This window comes from Protopterus annectens, chromosome 10.part0, assembly GCF_019279795.1.
Source record: "Protopterus annectens isolate FY-2018-M chromosome 10.part0, PAN1.0, whole genome shotgun sequence".
Taxonomy (NCBI): domain Eukaryota; kingdom Metazoa; phylum Chordata; order Ceratodontiformes; family Protopteridae; genus Protopterus; species Protopterus annectens.
The window spans coordinates 32,366,654-32,386,062 of record NC_056744.1 but is presented as its reverse complement, the minus strand read 5'-3'; the positions used below and the strand labels follow the sequence as shown (position 1 = coordinate 32,386,062).

Genomic DNA, 19,409 nt, shown 5'->3' with positions numbered 1-19,409 from the left:
GGGCATCTTTTGGTTACTGCATACCACCTTACTAATGTGTGCTAACCCTAGCCCTACACATTATGTTACTAAAAAAAACCTTCAACTAACAGCACCACTAATCAAGACAAAAGGACACAGAACACACACAGGTCTACTTTATGTGCTCGAAGTCCAAGAATATCAAATACGATATTCTTGACACGAGTACACCAAAAGTGGAAAACATTGAAAATGTAAACGGAAATCTCCGTAGGTGGAAATTTCCATTTACTTCAATGTAGTGCGATCTTGGAGTTGGTATAGTTAAGTAGCAGGGGGTGTGGGGGGTGCATGGGGGCTTTCCCCCTGCCTACACTAGTTTAAATTCTTTTTTTTTGTGTATTTTTTTTGGGCTTCGATTGTTTAATAGTTTGATGCATATGGTTCGATCCATATGCATTTGAGCTATTAAACTTTTAAGGTCCTAAAGTAGACACAACACACACAACACCAAATAAGGCACAATATTAAATTTACCCCTTAACTAATCCTAACCTGTGAACACTTGTTTATACTTACTACCTGCTATAATGCAATCTGGCACATTTTGAGAACCACCATCTTTTCAGCTATTTTTTCATTTTCCTACACACTCCTACATACCTGCCCTAAGCTATAGAAATCATGCACTTACTTGTGTCATTTATTTGTACTGACAGTCTGACAGTCAAATGAGTGACAGCCATACATACATACATACATACATACATTTATATGATGATAGTTCATTTCATTGAAAAGATCATTTTGCTTTTAGGATTTTATTTGTGTGTGCCTCTCTCAATTTTTCCCCACACCCATTCTTATTTTAACATATTCCAGGGTTAGACTTGAAGCAGAAAGGGGGAAAAACTCTCATTTCGAAAAAAAGCTTGACAAAACAACATTTCTGATGGAGATTTTATATACACACACAAACACACACACACATACACACACACACACACACACACACACACACACACACACACACACACACACACACACACACACACACACACACACACACACACACACACACACACACACGCGCAGCTAGATAGATAGACAGATAGACAGATAGATATGAATGCAACAAATAGTAAAAGGAAAAGGTAACGCAGGTAGCAGAATTCCAGGTTCAGACGTTTATAAGTACAAACGAATTCCAAAAAAATATTAGCACTTTCACAGTACTTCTCTACTATTTCATCAGACATACCCACAGAATGTAAAAAAAACACTTATAAGCAATCAAAGCACAAAAATGACCTCTCCCCTCCATATTAACATTTAAAACAACAGTGTCAAATTAAATGCGAAAAAGGGCTAGCATAATAGTTAAGAAATTGACTAAAAAACACACATTTAATATTGTTCACCATAGAATATCAACTAAAAATAAAATATAATAAATCATATAATAAAAAATATGTCAAACAAGACAAATGTATAAAGCATGAACTGAACAATCCATAGTTCATCTCCTAAGCCCCCTAGATTTAAGTATAGGCTTAATAGCTACTTTGCCAATAACCCCTTTCCATGGTCTGCTCTCAATTTGACTATTCACTTTGTTTCTTCTGCCTCTGTTCTATTCCTAATAGTGCCCATTCTAATGCCCTCAGTTGTTCTATCTATGATGAGGAATGAAAACTTATGTGTTGGATCAGTGACTGATACATGTCTAAACAAGGTATTAGTGGCCACCTGATGTTGTACCTCGTAAAGATGTTCCCTGTTATGAAGCCTAAACATCCTATCCATTTTCCATACATTGAACGAACTGCACACCTGCACCCCAACTTTAAAGAAAAACTTCCTGTTGAAGTCAGGGTGCTGGAACCAGCCCATTGAATTAATGTACTCACATTGATTCCATTTACCACACGGGATAGTACACCCTTGTTCTTGACCCTCATACTGAATCATTTTTGGATAACATAATATGCATTTCAGATTTTTCATGTTCTTAAATAAAAAATAGGCTTTGGTCCAACTACTTCTCTTACTACCGGATCTGCAATCAGGACTGACCAATATTTCTTACATACATCTAATATAAGTTTAATATTATTGGTGTATCTAACTGGAAGTCCTAGCCTAGCTTTTATGCCCATGATTTGTCCACTGGTAGTTGACTTGGTCACTCTTTCCAAAAAATAAGATTTCACTATGGTATTTCTCATATCCCTAGCCTCTGACATAATCTCAGAGACTCTCCCCTTCCTATAGCCTCTGTGCACAAATTTCTCTTTTAACTCATTAAGTTCCTGATTGAACACTACTGGGTCAATACTGAGACGAGACACCCTCATACTCTGGCCTCACGCTGTTGTCAAAGACATGGTTAGGATGCATACTAGACCTAGTTAATTATGTATTCCTATAGCATTCTTTCCTATGTATCATGGTGTTAACCTGGCCTTCCTCATTTACATAGATCCTAACATTCCAAAAATCTATAGTACACGTGGAGTGGTTCATAGTGAACCGTAAGAAAGTTGTGGACTGATCTAAATAATAATGGAAGTCAACCAGTTGTGCCACCGTGCCCTTCCAAACAAAAAACACCTTAATCAGGCTTCTTGTTATTATGGAAATACATCCTACTGACATAGTATGCCTAGCTCCTGATGCTAAACATTTTTTTTTTATTTTTTGCATGCAAACAATTTTTCTTTCAAAACTTTCCACATACCACTCCAGTTAATTTTACATAGTGACTGTTTTGCTTCCATATAATGTGTAATTAATCTTCTGTGCATTGGTTTACATATCTAGCAACAAATTAACTTTTATAAATCCATGATCACTGCACATCAGTGATGGTAAAGCTTGACATGAACACAAACAATGTGTAGTATATTCCATTCCTTTGTAGGTTTTATTAACAATCTGAAGCAATTGTTGTTCCTGAACATACATTGTGAATAATTTCTTTCCTAATCTTGTTAAATCAATATTATTCCAGTCTGTTTCTGGTAAATTTAAGTTCCCAACCACTATCATTCTTCCCTCCTATGTTTCATGCAAGAAATGTAAGAAATCCTCCAGGTCATTAGCACTTGACTTTGGTGGCCTATACATTTTTACAATTGTTATATGTTCCAGGGTGTCTGTATTGTCAGTTACACATTCTATAGTATTGGTGTTATCACACCTTCACTAATAACCTACCTTCCCCACAACAACCTTCACATATCACCTTCTCCTCTAGTACTACTAGCTCCCTACCTCCTCCCTTCTCCATGAACCCTATCCCCATCTCTACCATAAAAAAACTTCTTCAGAAATTGAAACCTTGCTCTATGCCCCTGATGAAATACCCTCCTACTTCCTACAAATAGCTGCAGAAGCCATTACCTTTCCTATCTGCATCCTAATAAATCGATCAATTTCAGAATGCCATGTTCCCGAGCTCAAAATGGCCTATATCATTCTACTATCATTCTATCTATCATTCTCCTCCATAAAGATGGCAATAATAATGATATCTCCAACTTCTGTCCCATCGCTATCTTATCCCCTATTTCAAAACTCCTCGAAAAATGCATCCACCTACAACTCCTACCCCATCTTACAAATAATAACCTTCTTACTCCCACCCAGCATGGATTTCGTTCTGGCCATAGCACTACTACAGCCATCCTCTCCTTCCTAGAAACTGTAAGCATAGCCTGTGACTCTAGTCACATTGTAGACCTCTCTAAGGCCTTTGATACCATCTCTCACAGACTTCTTCTTACTAAACTCTCTCTATCCCACTCCTCTATTAACTGGTTCACCAGTTACCTATCAAATAGGCAACAAGCAGTTAAGTGGAAAGAAGCTATTTTGCCATTCCAAAACACACACACACACACACACACACACACACACACACACACACAGATGTGCCCCAAGGCTCAATTCTAGGCCCCCTTCTACTTAATATATTCATTAATGACTTCTACCATGCCATCCCTAATGTTAACCTCATCCAATACGTGGATGACTCGACAATAATCTGTTCTGCAACCTCTACTTCCTCACTAATAAAATTAACCAAAGATGCCTTCTCCTCCACAGAACAATAGATGCTAGAAAACCATCTAGCACTAAATGCTACTAAAACCAAACTAATGTTATTTTCCCCCTCTAAAAGTACTACCCTAGACAAAAACTCTTTCTCTATTACCAGCAAAAATAACACTCCTCTTGAGACAGTCTCCACTGCCAAACTATTAGGAATCCTCACAGACGACCAACTAGAATTTGATAGCCATCTCCAGTAAACATCAAAAAAACTCACAAGAAACTAGGCATGCTTTATCGCCACTACCGTTTCATCGCTCCCTCCACCAGACTCATTCTTGTTAAAACATACCTCATCCCTTCCCTCCTGTATGGTGCCTCTGTCCTTTCCAATCTGTAATCCTCCTTCATATCAAAACTCTCCTCCTGCTACGATAAGATTTCAAAATTTGCAACTGGCCACTGATCCAATACTCATCACTGCATCTCCCTGCACCAACTGAACTGGCTTGAACTGCCCAATTATCTTACCTATATGCAACTTATCCAAGCACACAAACTTATTTTTAAACCTATCTCTGCCCCTCCCTTGCCTCTACCTTCAAAATACATCTTTCTAACAGATGCCTGCGATCCAACTTCCAAAATCTAATAGAGCTACATAAACCTACTCGACCTCCTGGCAGAAATCTTCTTTCCTTCTGCTTAACACGCCACTGGAATTCTTTCCCACCTCTTATCCGTACCATTAACAGTCTCTCTATCTTTAAAACTCTTTTTCACTCACACCTAATCTCACAATGGGAATGCTCCTGGTCTCATCTTTCATAATATCCCTAACTACAATTTCTCCCTATATCAAACATATCTGCCAATAGCCTCCTTTAGCCTATAATTTCCTGAAGGAACTGGCACTCTTTTATACTTCCTTACATTTGTTTATAATGGCTTTTTTCATGCATTTGCTCCATCAAATGCCAATTTATTGTAACTAGTGTTAACACTGTGATTTTTTTTTTCTAATGTCTCATTAAGCGTTTTGTAACTTAGAAATTTTGTAACTATTATTTTTGTTATTTTGCAATTGTATTATTTACTATTATTTACTATTTGTATTTCTGGAACTTTTATCCCCAGGACTCCATTGAAAATGGGCTCCTCATGGCCCAATGGACCACCCTGGTAAACAAACAGCAAAATCACTGAACATGTAATAATCACAGGTCTCATAACTATCTTTAATCCCTACCATAACACCTCCACCTGATTTTTGTTAGTGTCTGTTACAGTAAAAACATTTATAGTCGGACAGATAGTCGTACAGAGCTGGTTTCCAGTCATTGTAACTAGGCTTAAAATGACTCACGGAGGTAGCTAGCCTAGTATTTACCTATAAACCTGTGAATGATATTTATGCTTTAGTAGATGCTGCACACTGAGCATTTCAATTGGTGCATTAGTGTGTTTGTTAAATAGACAATAGATCATGTGATCAGCGCTTAGAATTTCAAAAAATGGAGGTGAGGGAAGAAACATACAGATAGATCAAGCTATCTATTTATTTATCTATCTGTCTATATGTATATAGATACACACACACAAATACATACATACATACATACATACATACACACATACATATTCATTAATTTGTATACATTTTTTTGAAAAATGACTGCTGGTCTTCTGGGTCTCAACATAATTTTACTCATTTACATGTTACTGTGTATTGAGTAAAGCTGGAAGTTTCACTACAAATTTATTTCATTTTGCAAATAACGTAATTGGAATCCTTTTAGTAGTGTTTTATCAGGGGTCTAATATTTACTTTGTCAAGTCAAGTAATATCTTTAGCTAGCTGATTCACTTAAATAAGGCAGGATACTTTAAGCAAGCAGCTCATATTCTAATGATATGTTTACTCAAGCTACGTACTTTGTCCTGCAGGAAAATGATCATCAACCAGTATAAGAGTTTTATATGGGCTTTGTCAAATTATATGCCTGCCTGACAACAGCTGTATGTATTATTAAGTACCTTGGATCCTTACACTGCACAATTACATGGCCCATCTGATAATCTAATTATATTATGTTCGCATTTATAGCCTATTAGTCTATAGTTATAGTTACAAAAGGAGAAACATAAGCTACTGAATCCCTCTACTTATTACACCTATTACTCTGAACTGCACTAGCCTTTCTGTTTATACTACATGCATGTTTGCTAAAACAGACACACTTTGTTTAGTAATTCAAGGAAACAGTAGCTCTCCTTGCTTTTTAAAGACGTACAATAGTGAAATTAAGGGTGCTGTTGCAAGACTATATTTAGCATCCATTCTGCCCTATTAAATATTAATATATTTATAATATTTATCTCCTTGCTTTCACTTGCTTGGCATCTTCAGTCTCTTTTATGGGTATGATCAAAAGTACAGGAAATATTTGGTGTTCTGGTAAGCCTACAGTAATTTAACTCGTATACAAAGTTCACAAACTGTAATTGTATTTTTTTAAAGTGTTCACATTTAAAGGGGCACCAGCAGTTTTTATTTTACTGGGTGCCAATACAAAGGAATGCAATCATTCTAAGATACAGGAAGCATTACAATGTAAGCAGATGCCTTTGTCAATCGTGGTCACATGAATAACTGTCTACACTGCTTCTTCAATAGTAACAAGCCACAGAATACGTTGGATAGTTCTAGTGTACTGCTTAACAGACACTATGATGTTGCAGAGCTGCGTTATCTGTTTTTAAGCTGACTAAAGATTTGTTTAGCATGCCACTCCATAAATTCTTCTGCAACTCATTCAAACGGTTCTTTTACTAAAATGTCTGTCAGAGGAGCTGATGCATTAAACTGACACTGACAAGAGCCATACTGTTGCCCTTCTTTAAACGAGTCATTTGCCCATTGGTTCTGAGAATAGCAAGGCCTGGCATTGGTCATTGATCATCTGCATAGCTATGCATTCACACAGGCTAAATAATTAAAGGTATGCAAGCAGGTATGGCACTGAAATAAGCTTTAGGTTTGTTGAGGTGGGAATAATCGGTTAGAAGGAGGTAATCATGTAGTATATGCAGCAAAGAACCTATATAATCTGCACACTAACACCAAGACCTAAGGTACCACCTAGTTTTTTTTTTTCAGTCTTCTTTTCATAACACAGAAGTATTCAGTAGTATTTATTACTTCCACAAAAGGATTTGTTGACATCACAACCCTGTTGCTACTAGGCTGTAATAATTATGCCATAAAAGTCTTTACTGTTTTATGCTCACTAAACCCAGAACTTACAAGATACACAACAGACATAATGAAGAAAATAATTTAATGTATTTTTAGGGGTGGCATTTGTGGATGAGTTTAAACTATATTTATTTGTTGATATTCATAGGAAGTTACTAGGCTATTGGCCCAGAGACCCTTATAAGCCTAGCCAAGAGTTTAGACCATATTAAAACAAGTCAGCACCCGATGCTCCTGTCCAGCAGGGACATGGCTGGAATCCCAGAGATGTATTTTCTGTTTCCCATCCAGTTATCCAGATTGCGCTTAACAAGAGGAAAAGAGGTACTCTGCTTGATGTGGAGAGAGAGTCTATTCCACAGATTGGGACACAAATCTGTCCCACCAACAAGTTCTATTGGTCACAGACCAGGTTGAGGCCGCAAGTACAGATTACACAAGTGGAGCTTGACTTGCGGGTATGCAGCAGTCCCATAAAGGTGGAATCCAAGATTGCCTTCTATGCCAGACAAAGGTCACCTCTGAGGAGTCTGTATGAAACTGAGTAGAGGGATAGGGCTTTTAGCTTATCTGTGTATGATAGATTTGTGAGGCCCTGTATTCTCCTGGTGAGGAACCTCTTTGGTCTCTCCAGCTGCTGCATGTGCTTTGTGAGGTACATGCCAAATGGGGCATTGTACTCAATAATATGTCTTATAAGGGAAGAATACAGGGGTGTTATGACCTCCTTGCCCTGGATGGGATAGCCTTACTTATGAGATAGGCCATGTGGAAAGTTTTCTATTCAACGGAAGCAACATGGTGGTGAAAAATCAGACTGCTATCAACCTGGGTGCCCAAATCCCTTATGACTGATTGCATGCTTAGGACATTGTTATTAATGTGATAATTTGTTGGGATGGCACGCTCCCCAAAGGGGATGATGATGCACTTTTGGTATTCAGCTTAAGGCCATGTTTCTGGCTCCAGTCATTTGTCTGGGTGAGACCCTCTTGGATGATGTCCACATCACTAGGCGAATTGAAGACAGCACCCAGCATGCAGTCATCTACAAACTTGGTCAGCCATAGCCCACTAGTTTTGGCCTGCAGAAAAGTATATCCCAAATAACAGAGGTCCCAAGACCAATCCCTGGGGTACACCACTTGTTACAGGTCTACTGCTTGAGGTGGCTTCTCCTATTTTGACTAGATAGGTTCTGTCAGTGAGCCAGTTAACTACTTATCTGGTAACATATGGATTGTTGCCTAGTTGAGAGAGTTTATCTATTATGCCCGAGAGGGGAATAGTGTTGAAGGCTTTGGCCAGGTCAAGGTAGTTGGTGTTCTCTGTCTTCCCTTCATCCATGGTTTGGTTACTTTCTCAAAGAAGTCAACCAAATCTAAAAGACATGACCTCTCCTTGGTGAAGCTAAACTGTGTGGGATTGAGTGTTTGGAGGTTACCAATGTCCTTGTTAATAAGGTCCATGATCTGCTCCATGGCCTTGCATATCAGGCTAGTTAGGTCTATAATTTCCCGGATTGGTGTGCACTCCACCTTTGTGTAAAGGGATGACAGTGGCTGTCCTCCACTCAGCTGGGACAAAGCCAATACTCAGGCTTTGGTTGAATAGGGCACCTAATGGTGCTGCAAGTTTCTGCCTGAGTTCATGTAGGATGCAGCCTGGGATGTTATCAGGTCCCAATGAGGGTGTATATTTTGCCGTTGAGAGAGCAGTGATGACCTGATCCCTAGATATAAGGGGAAGGGGGCAGGTACTGGGAATGTCCTGATTTACTGATGGGGGACAGAGGGATGAAGTTTTCTCTGAATCTGAAAGCCAGCAAGTTTGCTATATCTACGGCATTTGTATATGTGGTGCCCTTTATCACCATTTCTGAACAGATCTGGCTATTTCCTTTGTGATTGCACACATATATGAAGGAGGCCTTATGAGTGTCTCTAGTAGATGTATGTGGTAGTTTGGACTCCATGTTTGCTTTGGAGGATTTCACTAGTGCTCTTATTTGCTTGTTCAGGCTAAGCAGAGAATGCTTCCAGCTGGGCACCTGATCCTTCTTGGTCCTGGACAGCAATTTTTCCTTTTGTTATACAGTTTATTTATTGCAGATGTCCACCAGACAGGTTTACTTTTCCTTGGGGAGGATGATTAGAAGTGTTTACACACAAGCTTCTATGCCTCTGGAAAGTAGTCGATTTGAAGACCCAGACTTGCACTGAATATTCCAGTTTGTTTCTTATTAAAGTGTCAAGATAAGCTTAAAGCCACAAGATGTTATTACTTTTTCCTTACCTGGAATATCCAGTGCTTTACCATTAACTATCATAATACTGAATAAAGTTGATCATAATGACAATCAACACTCAAATAATAATAGTAACCATAACATTATAGATAATATAGAGGAAGTTGATGGGGTCTCCGATCATAACCTGAATATTATGTGTTCGAGATGTGGATGCTAAGAAATTCACCTTGAGTGCAAAGCTCGAGAGGTGAATTATGGCATCCATGTCAAGAACACATAATACTCAATCATAATTCTTTGTAGTGCATGGAGATTTATCTGCTCCATGTGCTACTAGTTACTGTAAAAAAAAAAACACAAAGTGTTATTTATACTACATTTGAAAGCCAGTAAAGTAGTTGGGAAGAGTTGACAAATACACAGCAGGAGATGTCCTTACATTATTTAATATAGACCACAGGTAGAAACTGAGCTGAAAGGAAGACAATCTGCTGCTGTTGTTTACTGCCTGTCACTGTTAGCTTTTTGTTCCTAATGCAGACATGGGTATGAATTCTAAAAGCGTTGCTCTTGGTATAAGTGACCACTTGCACCGACAGCTTGTCTTTTGGAATCTGGCCCCTGGTGTAAGCCTGTTTATAGATAGGCCTCACACTGAAGTAAGTCACTTAACACTGCAAGCAACTCTTATGGAATCAGGGCAGACATACACTGACAGCAACTCTTTTGGAATAAGGGGAGTGTGTCTTTTAACTAAAACTAGAGTGTAGTGTAATCACAGCACTCCATGTATTACATCATTTCCTGTGATACATACATTGCAATGTTAAAAAGCAGAACACAAATTACAAGAGTAATGCATGGACAATTTAGCTGAGTAAATTCCTGTCAGATAACATGTTTCCATCTCTTTACCTGCAATAGTAGCCTTAAGTATGTTGCAGTGTTCTTATTTTCTCTAGTTAAGATGACAGTGTTATAATAAAGTAACCCCTTTCTAATAATCAGGTTATTATTTTAATCATTGCCTGCTTGCTGCTATGCTTGCACCACACTTATAAACGACTTTAAGTCCAGCACTTTCTGTTCCTCAGTCATGACATCAAACTGAGTGGTGTAATGACACATTCATAAGCAGTACTGCACCTTGCATGCCACAAGCACACAAAAAAGAAGGCAGTTTCTGAGTGATTTTTATATAAAAACTTAGTAAATATTTTGTTTTTTTTCACCTATTTTGCATCTGGACTGCATTCATTACACTGGATACCTTCCATCTGGCACTTTTACCAGTTTTAATTTTTTCTGCACATGATCTTTAAGGGAGCAGTTGTCATTTAAACTAGAAGCTGGGCCTGCCTTTAACAGAGGCTTCTACTTGTATTCAATGAATTAGACATGTAACAAAATTCAGTTGCATACAGTCTTTTAGTGAGAACCTCTAACAGAATAAATTTAAATGCATGAGTTGAATCACTCATAAATAGAGCATTGTTGCTTTTATGCCTCATAATATCAGATTTATGTTTTCAAATGTACTTTTTTTACGTATATTTGTCTCCCGCACATAATATGCAGGGCACACCATATCATATAGCTATATAAACCAGACTTGTACTGTCACAACCTGCATACAAATTAAGATTTTAAAATTCTGGTAGTGTGATGTTGAAATTTAACTTTGATGTCCATATAATAACACATTTCAGACAATAGAAAGTTCCAAAGGTATCCCCTTTACATATATTTCTATATAGCAGATTTTCTTTTTCAAATTACATCTGGTGTTTGCTCTGCTGCACTGGTTATCTCATCACAATTTGCACATAATGTTGAGGTAACACAGACTGCTAAACTTCCCATAGAAGAAGTAAATAACACTACTAAGTGTTCTCAATTTTCTCTCTCTTTCATTGAGATGAGATATACAGCAGAGCACTTACATCCAAGTCAAAGCTCAACTGTTCCTGGCTAATTCAGCCAAAGGAGGTTGGTCATGCTCTGCAAACCATCATGTTATTGAACATACTGTACGACAGTGTACTGTTTCCTGTTATTTTTAACATTGACTGTAGCTTCGGAAAGATGCCTCCAATCCTAAGTGTTATCGGGGTCCAAGTAATGGCACAGAAGAAACCTGCATACCCACAAGTAATTAGGGCTGTGCTGTCAACGGTTTGGCTCAGATTGCTAATGATAAGAGCCACTAATATGCTTCATCTTGTAGACCCGCCTCCCTCACTTTCACTTACAAACTCTGTAACTCTGAACAAATCACTTTGTAATATTCCCAGTTTATTGTGGAAAAGGAGCCCTTGAGTCTACTGGGCTTATCTTGTTCACAACAACAAAAAAGAATGGTTTGATAAATATTTTATAGGGCCCTGCATGGATTTCAGAAAGAAATATGTGATAACCATTGTCCTTGTGTATAGAAATCCAGTTTGCTCTTAAATGGGGCTCTCCCTTGTGAAACATGTTAAAACTGCAGCCAACTGACTACCTTTTTGATCCTGGTGATGCCCAACTCTGCAGAACAATAAATGTCTATATGGAGGCTGTGTTTTTGACAGGCAGTAAAGTCTTTGTCTCCTGTGGTCACCTTTGATTCAACCCCCTTCTCAATACTACAGTCAGTCAGTATACTCCCACTTAACATGAAGGGAGCTACACTAATGCATGGGTTCATAGGTACTTGCTATGCTGCTGATCCATGAGGATCTTTAGAAGCCTAGCCATACATTCCCACAAAGTCTTTATCTCTTATGTTTGAAGTACAAATAAACCAGAGACAAGCAGACATTTACTAGTTGCCCTTATCCATGAGGGACAAGGGTAATAAATTACAGGTGACTGTGGTTTCCCATCCATTCGTCCAGATTATATTTAATTAAAGTACGGGGAGTACTTTGTTCTATGTGGAGAGGGAGATAATTCCAAAGAAGTGGTATTATCTGTGATGCAAGTCTATCCCTCCAACATGTTCTGGTTATGTTGTAAAAGAGATTAAGATCTACTGAGCAAGTATTTATACCACCATTGAACTTGTAGATGTGCAGCAGATCTGACTGGATAGGGTCTTTTGAGGCTCTGTACAGAGAATGATAGTCAGTAGCAAATATAATACTGAGAAGAGGAACAAGGCTTTGAGATTTTTGTTGTAGTTTTTGTGATTTAGACCCTTGATTTTCTTGGTGAGAAAGCATGGTTGTTCAAGTTGTGTTAAGAGTTTGGCCAGGTACATAACAAGTGGGTATTGTACTCACTTATTGTACTAATAAGTGCCTAATTAATTGGAATGATCCTATCCCTGGACCTCGACATCATATCCCCACTAATCAGCTGTTCGGTGATAAAGTTCTTTCTTACAATATTGGATATAAGGTGATCAAAGTCCAGCTTGCTGTCCACATAAGTTCCCATGACACCAGGTCCCTGACTAATGAATCATGTTTCTTGGGTGTGTTGTGGATGGAATACTTACAGGGGATGTCATGCTTGCTGAAGGAGATTGTTATACATTTTTTTTGGCATTTAGGTTTAGCCCATGGTTATGACACTAGCTATTTGTTTGGGACAGGCCTACTTGTGGGATCTTGGTGTCCTTTGCAGAGATTATGATGGCACCATGTATACAGTTGACCATAAACCGTTAACATTAACTTTGACCTCCAAGAAGTAAATGCCAAAGAGGAGTGGTCCTAGCACTGAACCTTGTGATACACCACTAGAGACAGGTCTTTTGGTGGAAGTAAAGCCACCTGTCCTAATTTTGTGAGGTGTAGATATGTGAGGTGGACTGACTTTTCCCTCATCCATTGCTTCAGTAACCTTTTCAAAAAAGTTCACCAGGTTAAGAAACTAGGGTCTGCCCTTGACAAAACTAATATAGCTTGGGTCAAGAGTTTGTAAGCTACCTAAGTCCATATTCATTATTTCCATAATGATCCTTTCCATAGCCTTACAGATGAGTCTATTTAAAATTTTGTGTCTATAAGTACTCGGGTCCATTGAACCCACTTTTATGCAGGGGGTGACTGTTGCAGTCCTCCGTTCATCTGGTATAAAGCCTGTTGGAGGCTGATACTGAATAGCTTCTCTAGGGGGGTTGACAACTTCCTGAATGGCTGTTAACTGAGTGATATTCAGTTGAGGTGTAATGGCCAAAAACAACTTTCAGTGATTTTTGAGGCTGTACTTGCCCCACAGCTGTGTGACGTTGGAGTTTGTATACATAAATTAAGGGGTCTACCCCCAACATGGAAGGGGTGGGGGTGTGATAGAGCAAGAAAAGATTCTGTCTTCATCTTCAGTGTTGGCTGTTTTTTTGTTTTGTTTGTTTTGTTTTCTTTTCTTTTTGGATTGAATAACATTCATTTAAAACTTGCTTGGTGGACTGGCATGAATTTATAACAGCGTATTGGGTGGGCCATCAACAATGGGAAGTGAGTGCATTTTGGGGGCGGGGATAAAGATTACTGTTGTGTGTGTTTTTGTGTGTGTGTGTGTGTGTGTGTGTGTGTGTGTGTGTGTGTGTGTGTGTGTGTGTGTGTGTGTGTGTGTGTATGTGTGTGTGTGTGGCTTAGGTGGGAGATTAGGGAGAGCATTGCCTTTGCAGGGTGTATTGTCTTTAGTGTTATGTCAGTGAGTACTACAGATGTGAGAGTGTGTGTGTGTGTGTGTGTGTGTGTGTGTGTGTGTGTGTGTGTGTGTGTGTGTGTGTGTGTATGTGTATGTGTGAGTGTACTTTGAGTTAGCTTCTGCAGATGATGCAGCATGGTGCTGTGATGTATTGGATAGGTCCAGAGTATCTCTAGGAGAATTATGTCCAGACAGTACATGGCCCTGTCCAAGGGGACCAATTCCTTAGGAAGAACACAGGCATGATCAAAATCAGTCAGATGCAAAGCGAAGGGATAAAGCATTTATTTCAAATGGTAAGCCCTCTGCACTCCCATATAGGAAGGATTTATCCCCCACTTTCTTACTTAGATATACAAACTCAGTGGTTGTACAACCATGGCAAACACTGAAAAGCCTCAAAACATGAATCAGTGCTGGCACACTAATAGAAATTGTGCCAGCAGTAATCCTGAGTGGATAATGGAGGTTGTTGATTTGCAAGTCAGGGAAGTGCAATCAATGAGCTACAACTTTGTCCAGTTTAATCTCCAATAAGAGAAGGGAAGCATCCACTGTCAAATTCTTGGCAACACAAAAGTAATAAATGAAAAATAAAATGGAGTTTTAACCTTCCTTTATGCTGCAACTGAAATTATTTTTAAAATGAGAAAAATGTCTCAGATTTGGATTAGATAGGAACTGCAAAATTAGATTGGTGCCTGTTTTCAGTATGTGCTTGGAGTCCAGAAGTTTCATGTTTCTTATATAGATGAACATTTCTTTTTAAGTGATTATGAAGTGGTTCCTAGTATCAGTGTGAAATGACTGTTCTTGCATCACTTTTAATAATTTAATGAGACATTTATTCTGCATGCTAAAGGACAGCTATGCCTTAAATACATTTCCTGTCACATTGTTTATTTCTGTCCCTAGATAACGATTCCCATATTTTCACATATTGAAAAGCTAGACTTAGGAAGAGTCCCATATTTTCACATTTCAAAAGTCTTGACTTAGTAGGTTGTCCCACTCCATGACATTTCTATCCTAGTCTGATTTATTCAGTGCACAACATGTTATGCTGAATAAAATCTCAATGCTTTCATTAGGAATTTCTCTTCCTTTCTATTGCAGCACAATGCCTACCACAGCTAAAAGTATTTTGCCAAGGAAAACAAACACAGTAAAGAACCTGCCACTGGGGTCATAAAGCTCTTCATGCAGAAAGTCCACAACTCTTTGACTCTTTGCTGTGAAGCTGCATTCTTTCCAGACTGGCAACCTGTTAAGCGTTTTTATATTCTAGAGGGGAATGCACCCAATAAACACAGAGATAAACTTTAATAATTAGCTGAGCTTTGCAAGCCCAGACATACAACAAAGTCTCTGTCTGACACAGTGAATGAAGACATGAATTGAAACTCACAAAATATCACTTCTAAAAAAAGGCTAAATTATCTCAGTTATTTTTTTTAAAAGGTTACGTTATGTCAGTTATTTCCTCATTCCTTTTTAAGAACTTTTCATTGATGGTGTAACACATATGTAGAAATCACACATGTAAGAATCAGTGCAAAAAAGTCACTGACGTTTTTGCTGAGGATTCTCAAACGTGAAAGTATTTCTCACAACTTCCATTCTCAGTGAACAGGACTGTGATCTGACAAGAGAACATAGGCAACCAGTTGTACTCTCACAGTACATTATAGACAAGACATACATTTCAACAAGAATAAGATAACATTAACAAATCTGCCCCATGAAGGTATTCAGTGTTAGGATTGTGTAGTCATTGTGAATTTAATCACAACTGCAAGACATAAGTCATCATAATAGGTAATCAAAACCATTTAAGACACAAATTCTAGTTCGACACTGCTCAAGTTTGATAATTCTGTGGGCTGTCAATGATTGTGTGCAGCAGGTTCATTCTTCTATATGGCTCCAGACTGCTGCTTCGTACCATGTGATAAGCATTAGATTTGGTATAGCTACATTCTTACTTTGATCTTTTAACAGGCTGCAGCGGGAGTTCAGTACATGGACCTAACACAGTAGAAGCCTTCATTGGAGAGATGTTCACAGTAACATGCTATTATGATACGTATTATACCAATTATGAAAAATACTGGTGTAAAGGGGAGAACTGGAAGAACTGCATGATTCTAATTGAAACTACAGGGTCAGAAGAAGAAATTCACAAAGGAAGATATTCTATTAAGGACAATCACACTTCTCATTCCTTTTCTATAAATGTGTATACTCCACAAAAGACAGATTCTGGCTTTTTTTGGTGTGGAATAAACAAGTACATGTGGGACAAAATGACCAAAATAGAAATAAATCTTAGTGGTAAGTTGTATTTTATTTATTTGCTTCTGCTTTCCATTTCTTACATGATATTTCTCATTATGATTGCAATTCTACAGCTGTTTTGTCAGCTTACGTAATGATATTCCTTATTCACCAGTAGGTTACTATGCAAATCTTCATTCAGAGTAAAATCTGAGTATTTAATTTTATTCTTATAACCTTGAATTTTATTTTATTTTAACCTGGAATGTGCTTACAAACAAAATTCATAAAGTCATATCAACTACTCCTTATTGATGCAAAGAATTCTTTGTGGTATGACCCAAACTTTGCTGGTAATCTGGTATTAGTTATAGCTGTTCATTTAATCTAAGAATGTTTAGATCCCTCAATCTTATGGGGGTTAAATATACTTTGCATTGTTTTGATCATTTTCTACATGGAAACAAGATGGGCTGATTCATCACTGGCTGTCTAGAATCCATGCTACAAAAACAACTTACATAAGTTCTAAGAGTACATGTTGAAGATCAAAATCTGGGAAGATGAACGCAGCACTGTGGTTGCACTAAATCAATGCAATATCATATTACCTTTGTCAGAACAACATGAAACATGCCCAAGTATAGATTTCAGTGCACCTTTTGACAACTGATAGAACACAAAATTAGCTCCTTCTCATGTCTTCGGTTATGCAATGAATCTGCAATCCTTCTAATCCAGTAACAGTTTCTGTTCGCAATTGACTCCTTGGACTGAAATAAATTTGTAAAAATAGGAGGCTTAAGATGCTTTCTTAAAGGAAAAATATATAAACTCCAAAATACAATAATACTGTACTTTACCTATTTATGTATATATGTATTTACCTATTTATGAATATATGTATTTATTTATTTGTCCATTCTTTTGCTCATAGTTAGTCCTAAATCAGCACATGCCATTTTTCAGGGAATAGCTGAAGAATTATCCAAAGAGCTAAGGGAGTACCATAAGTATACAGCAACACTTGTACAATAAAAGCAGAATACAGGACAGCAGTGAAAATTAGGCACTATCTTGCATCTGCCATGCTGCTGCACATAACTTCAACATTTCAAACTCTGTATACTCTGTCTTCCAGTAGAGAATGTTAGCCTCTCAACATCTTATATTGAATGTGTACTACTTATAATTTTAAGACAGAGTGGCTCATAACTTTGCACAGTATATCCCAGTTAGGGTATACACTGTGTGATACTTTCTGAGCAAGTGTTGTGCATTTTAAGTATAAGTAACCGAGTAGCGAGAGATTAACATTAAAGGAATGTGACAGTTCTAACAATGATTATGTGAATTCTAAAGGCTTTTTATTTCCAACAATTCTAGATGTTGTACAAAAACTGATTACGATTAGTCCAGACCTCAGTTATGGATGCAGCCACACTGAAGTGGAAATCACTCAGTTAAAGCAATACTGTATGACAGTTTACGTACTCCATGACATGAGATCTAGTAATGAATTATTGAAATGAAGTGCTTTAACAGAATGAAGTAAAAGCATTACTTGTCATTAAAGTAAGATATTTTAAAAACAAAATCACCATTATTTATTAGTCATTCTAGATGATGTAAAAAAAACAGCTGAATAGGAAAACCCAGAACTTATTTAATAGTCACAAAATAAAAACTATGAAATAAGTTTTTATTTTGTGACTATTAAATAAGTTCTGGGTTTTCCTATTCAGCTGTTTTTGTTTTTTCATTTTTTAGATATAACAGCTTCACCTCTGATGAAACTAAATTCTAGAGGATGTACAATAATATGACTTTTTAAGCTTTGCAAGCAACTTATTACAGTGTCTTGAAATTCCACTGATTGATGGGCAGGGTTTAGATTAAAAGAGTTCATCAGACACCAGGCACTAGTGTAACAATTCAGCTCCAAGGATATCCACTCATCCATTTGCCTATGTTCCAACAAAGAGACTTTACTGTGAAAAAGTTGTACCCACAAAAAAAAAAAAATAATAAAATAAAAAAAACTTGTAGTGCATGGAATTATGCTCCAAAATTGGGAAAAATACCTTGTTAAGCACCTTTCTGATTCCAGAAACATGCATAACAAGATTTTTTAAGCACTTTGAAGTGTTGTTAATCTCTTTCCTCATGCTAGAGCATAGCAGCTGCCAGTGCTAGCCATCACACAGTAGTGACAGAAGCTATAACAGCTTTACAAGCTGTTAAGAAATTTGCTCTGCTACACTTTTAAACAAAAAGTATATCTAACAAGATGAGTCACTAAGAACTTAAGTTTTAAAGTAAAATTAATGAAAACCTGTACTTCACTGTATTTCAGACATGATATGCTTAACAATAAAAGCAAAGCAGATAAACCAACCAGAATCAGCTTACATAACATACAAACTCTGCTTTTCTTCATTTCTTTCTCCACGTAATTTAAAAAATGTAAAGTAAGTGTCCATATGCTGTAGAGATATAAATGAGAATGATAAAAGATACTTTTTAATGTGTCTGTAAATAAATATGACCTTTTGAGATTCACTTCAGGCTTGACATAGGCCACCAAATTTTGTTGTCAAAATCCTTCAGATCAAGCACTTTCATCACAATAGGGCTTCATCAGAATCTAAAGTAGTTCTCCATCTGCAATTAGTTTAAAGCATTCAAACAGCCAATCAAACCATACAAAAATGTCACGTCAGGTCATTGGTACAAATAATGTACAAAACAATCAACAATTAAAATCACAGTTGTTTAAGAGTGGATAGTGTAGACTTCTGTAAGTTGTTTTCTTGTGGTTTTAATTTTGTATCAAGTGGTAAGTATACTTTAACTTCTTCACATTTAGAATTTTATAGATTTACTTTAGAAAAGTTAAACCTTATTTTTTTAGCACTTGAATCAAGTGCACATGACAAATCTTGTTTGAATATGTTTTTATGT

At 37.4% G+C, this 19,409-nt stretch overlaps 2 protein-coding genes across 3 annotated transcripts in view; one reads left to right on the top strand and one right to left on the bottom strand.

Annotated features, from left to right (window-relative positions):
* The window catches only part of RAB37 (RAB37, member RAS oncogene family), a 2,500,291-nt gene that overhangs the window by 1,653,630 nt on the left and 827,252 nt on the right, over window positions 1–19,409 (bottom strand). The window lies entirely within an intron of this gene.
* Window positions 1–19,409, top strand: part of LOC122812926 (CMRF35-like molecule 3) — a 247,589-nt gene that overhangs the window by 6,448 nt on the left and 221,732 nt on the right. For both annotated transcript variants that reach the window (XM_044084988.1, XM_044084987.1), the window contains exon 2: window positions 16,170–16,502. In XM_044084988.1, coding sequence (XP_043940923.1) covers window positions 16,170–16,502 — 333 coding nt within the window. The remainder of the gene's footprint in view (window positions 1–16,169; window positions 16,503–19,409) is intronic.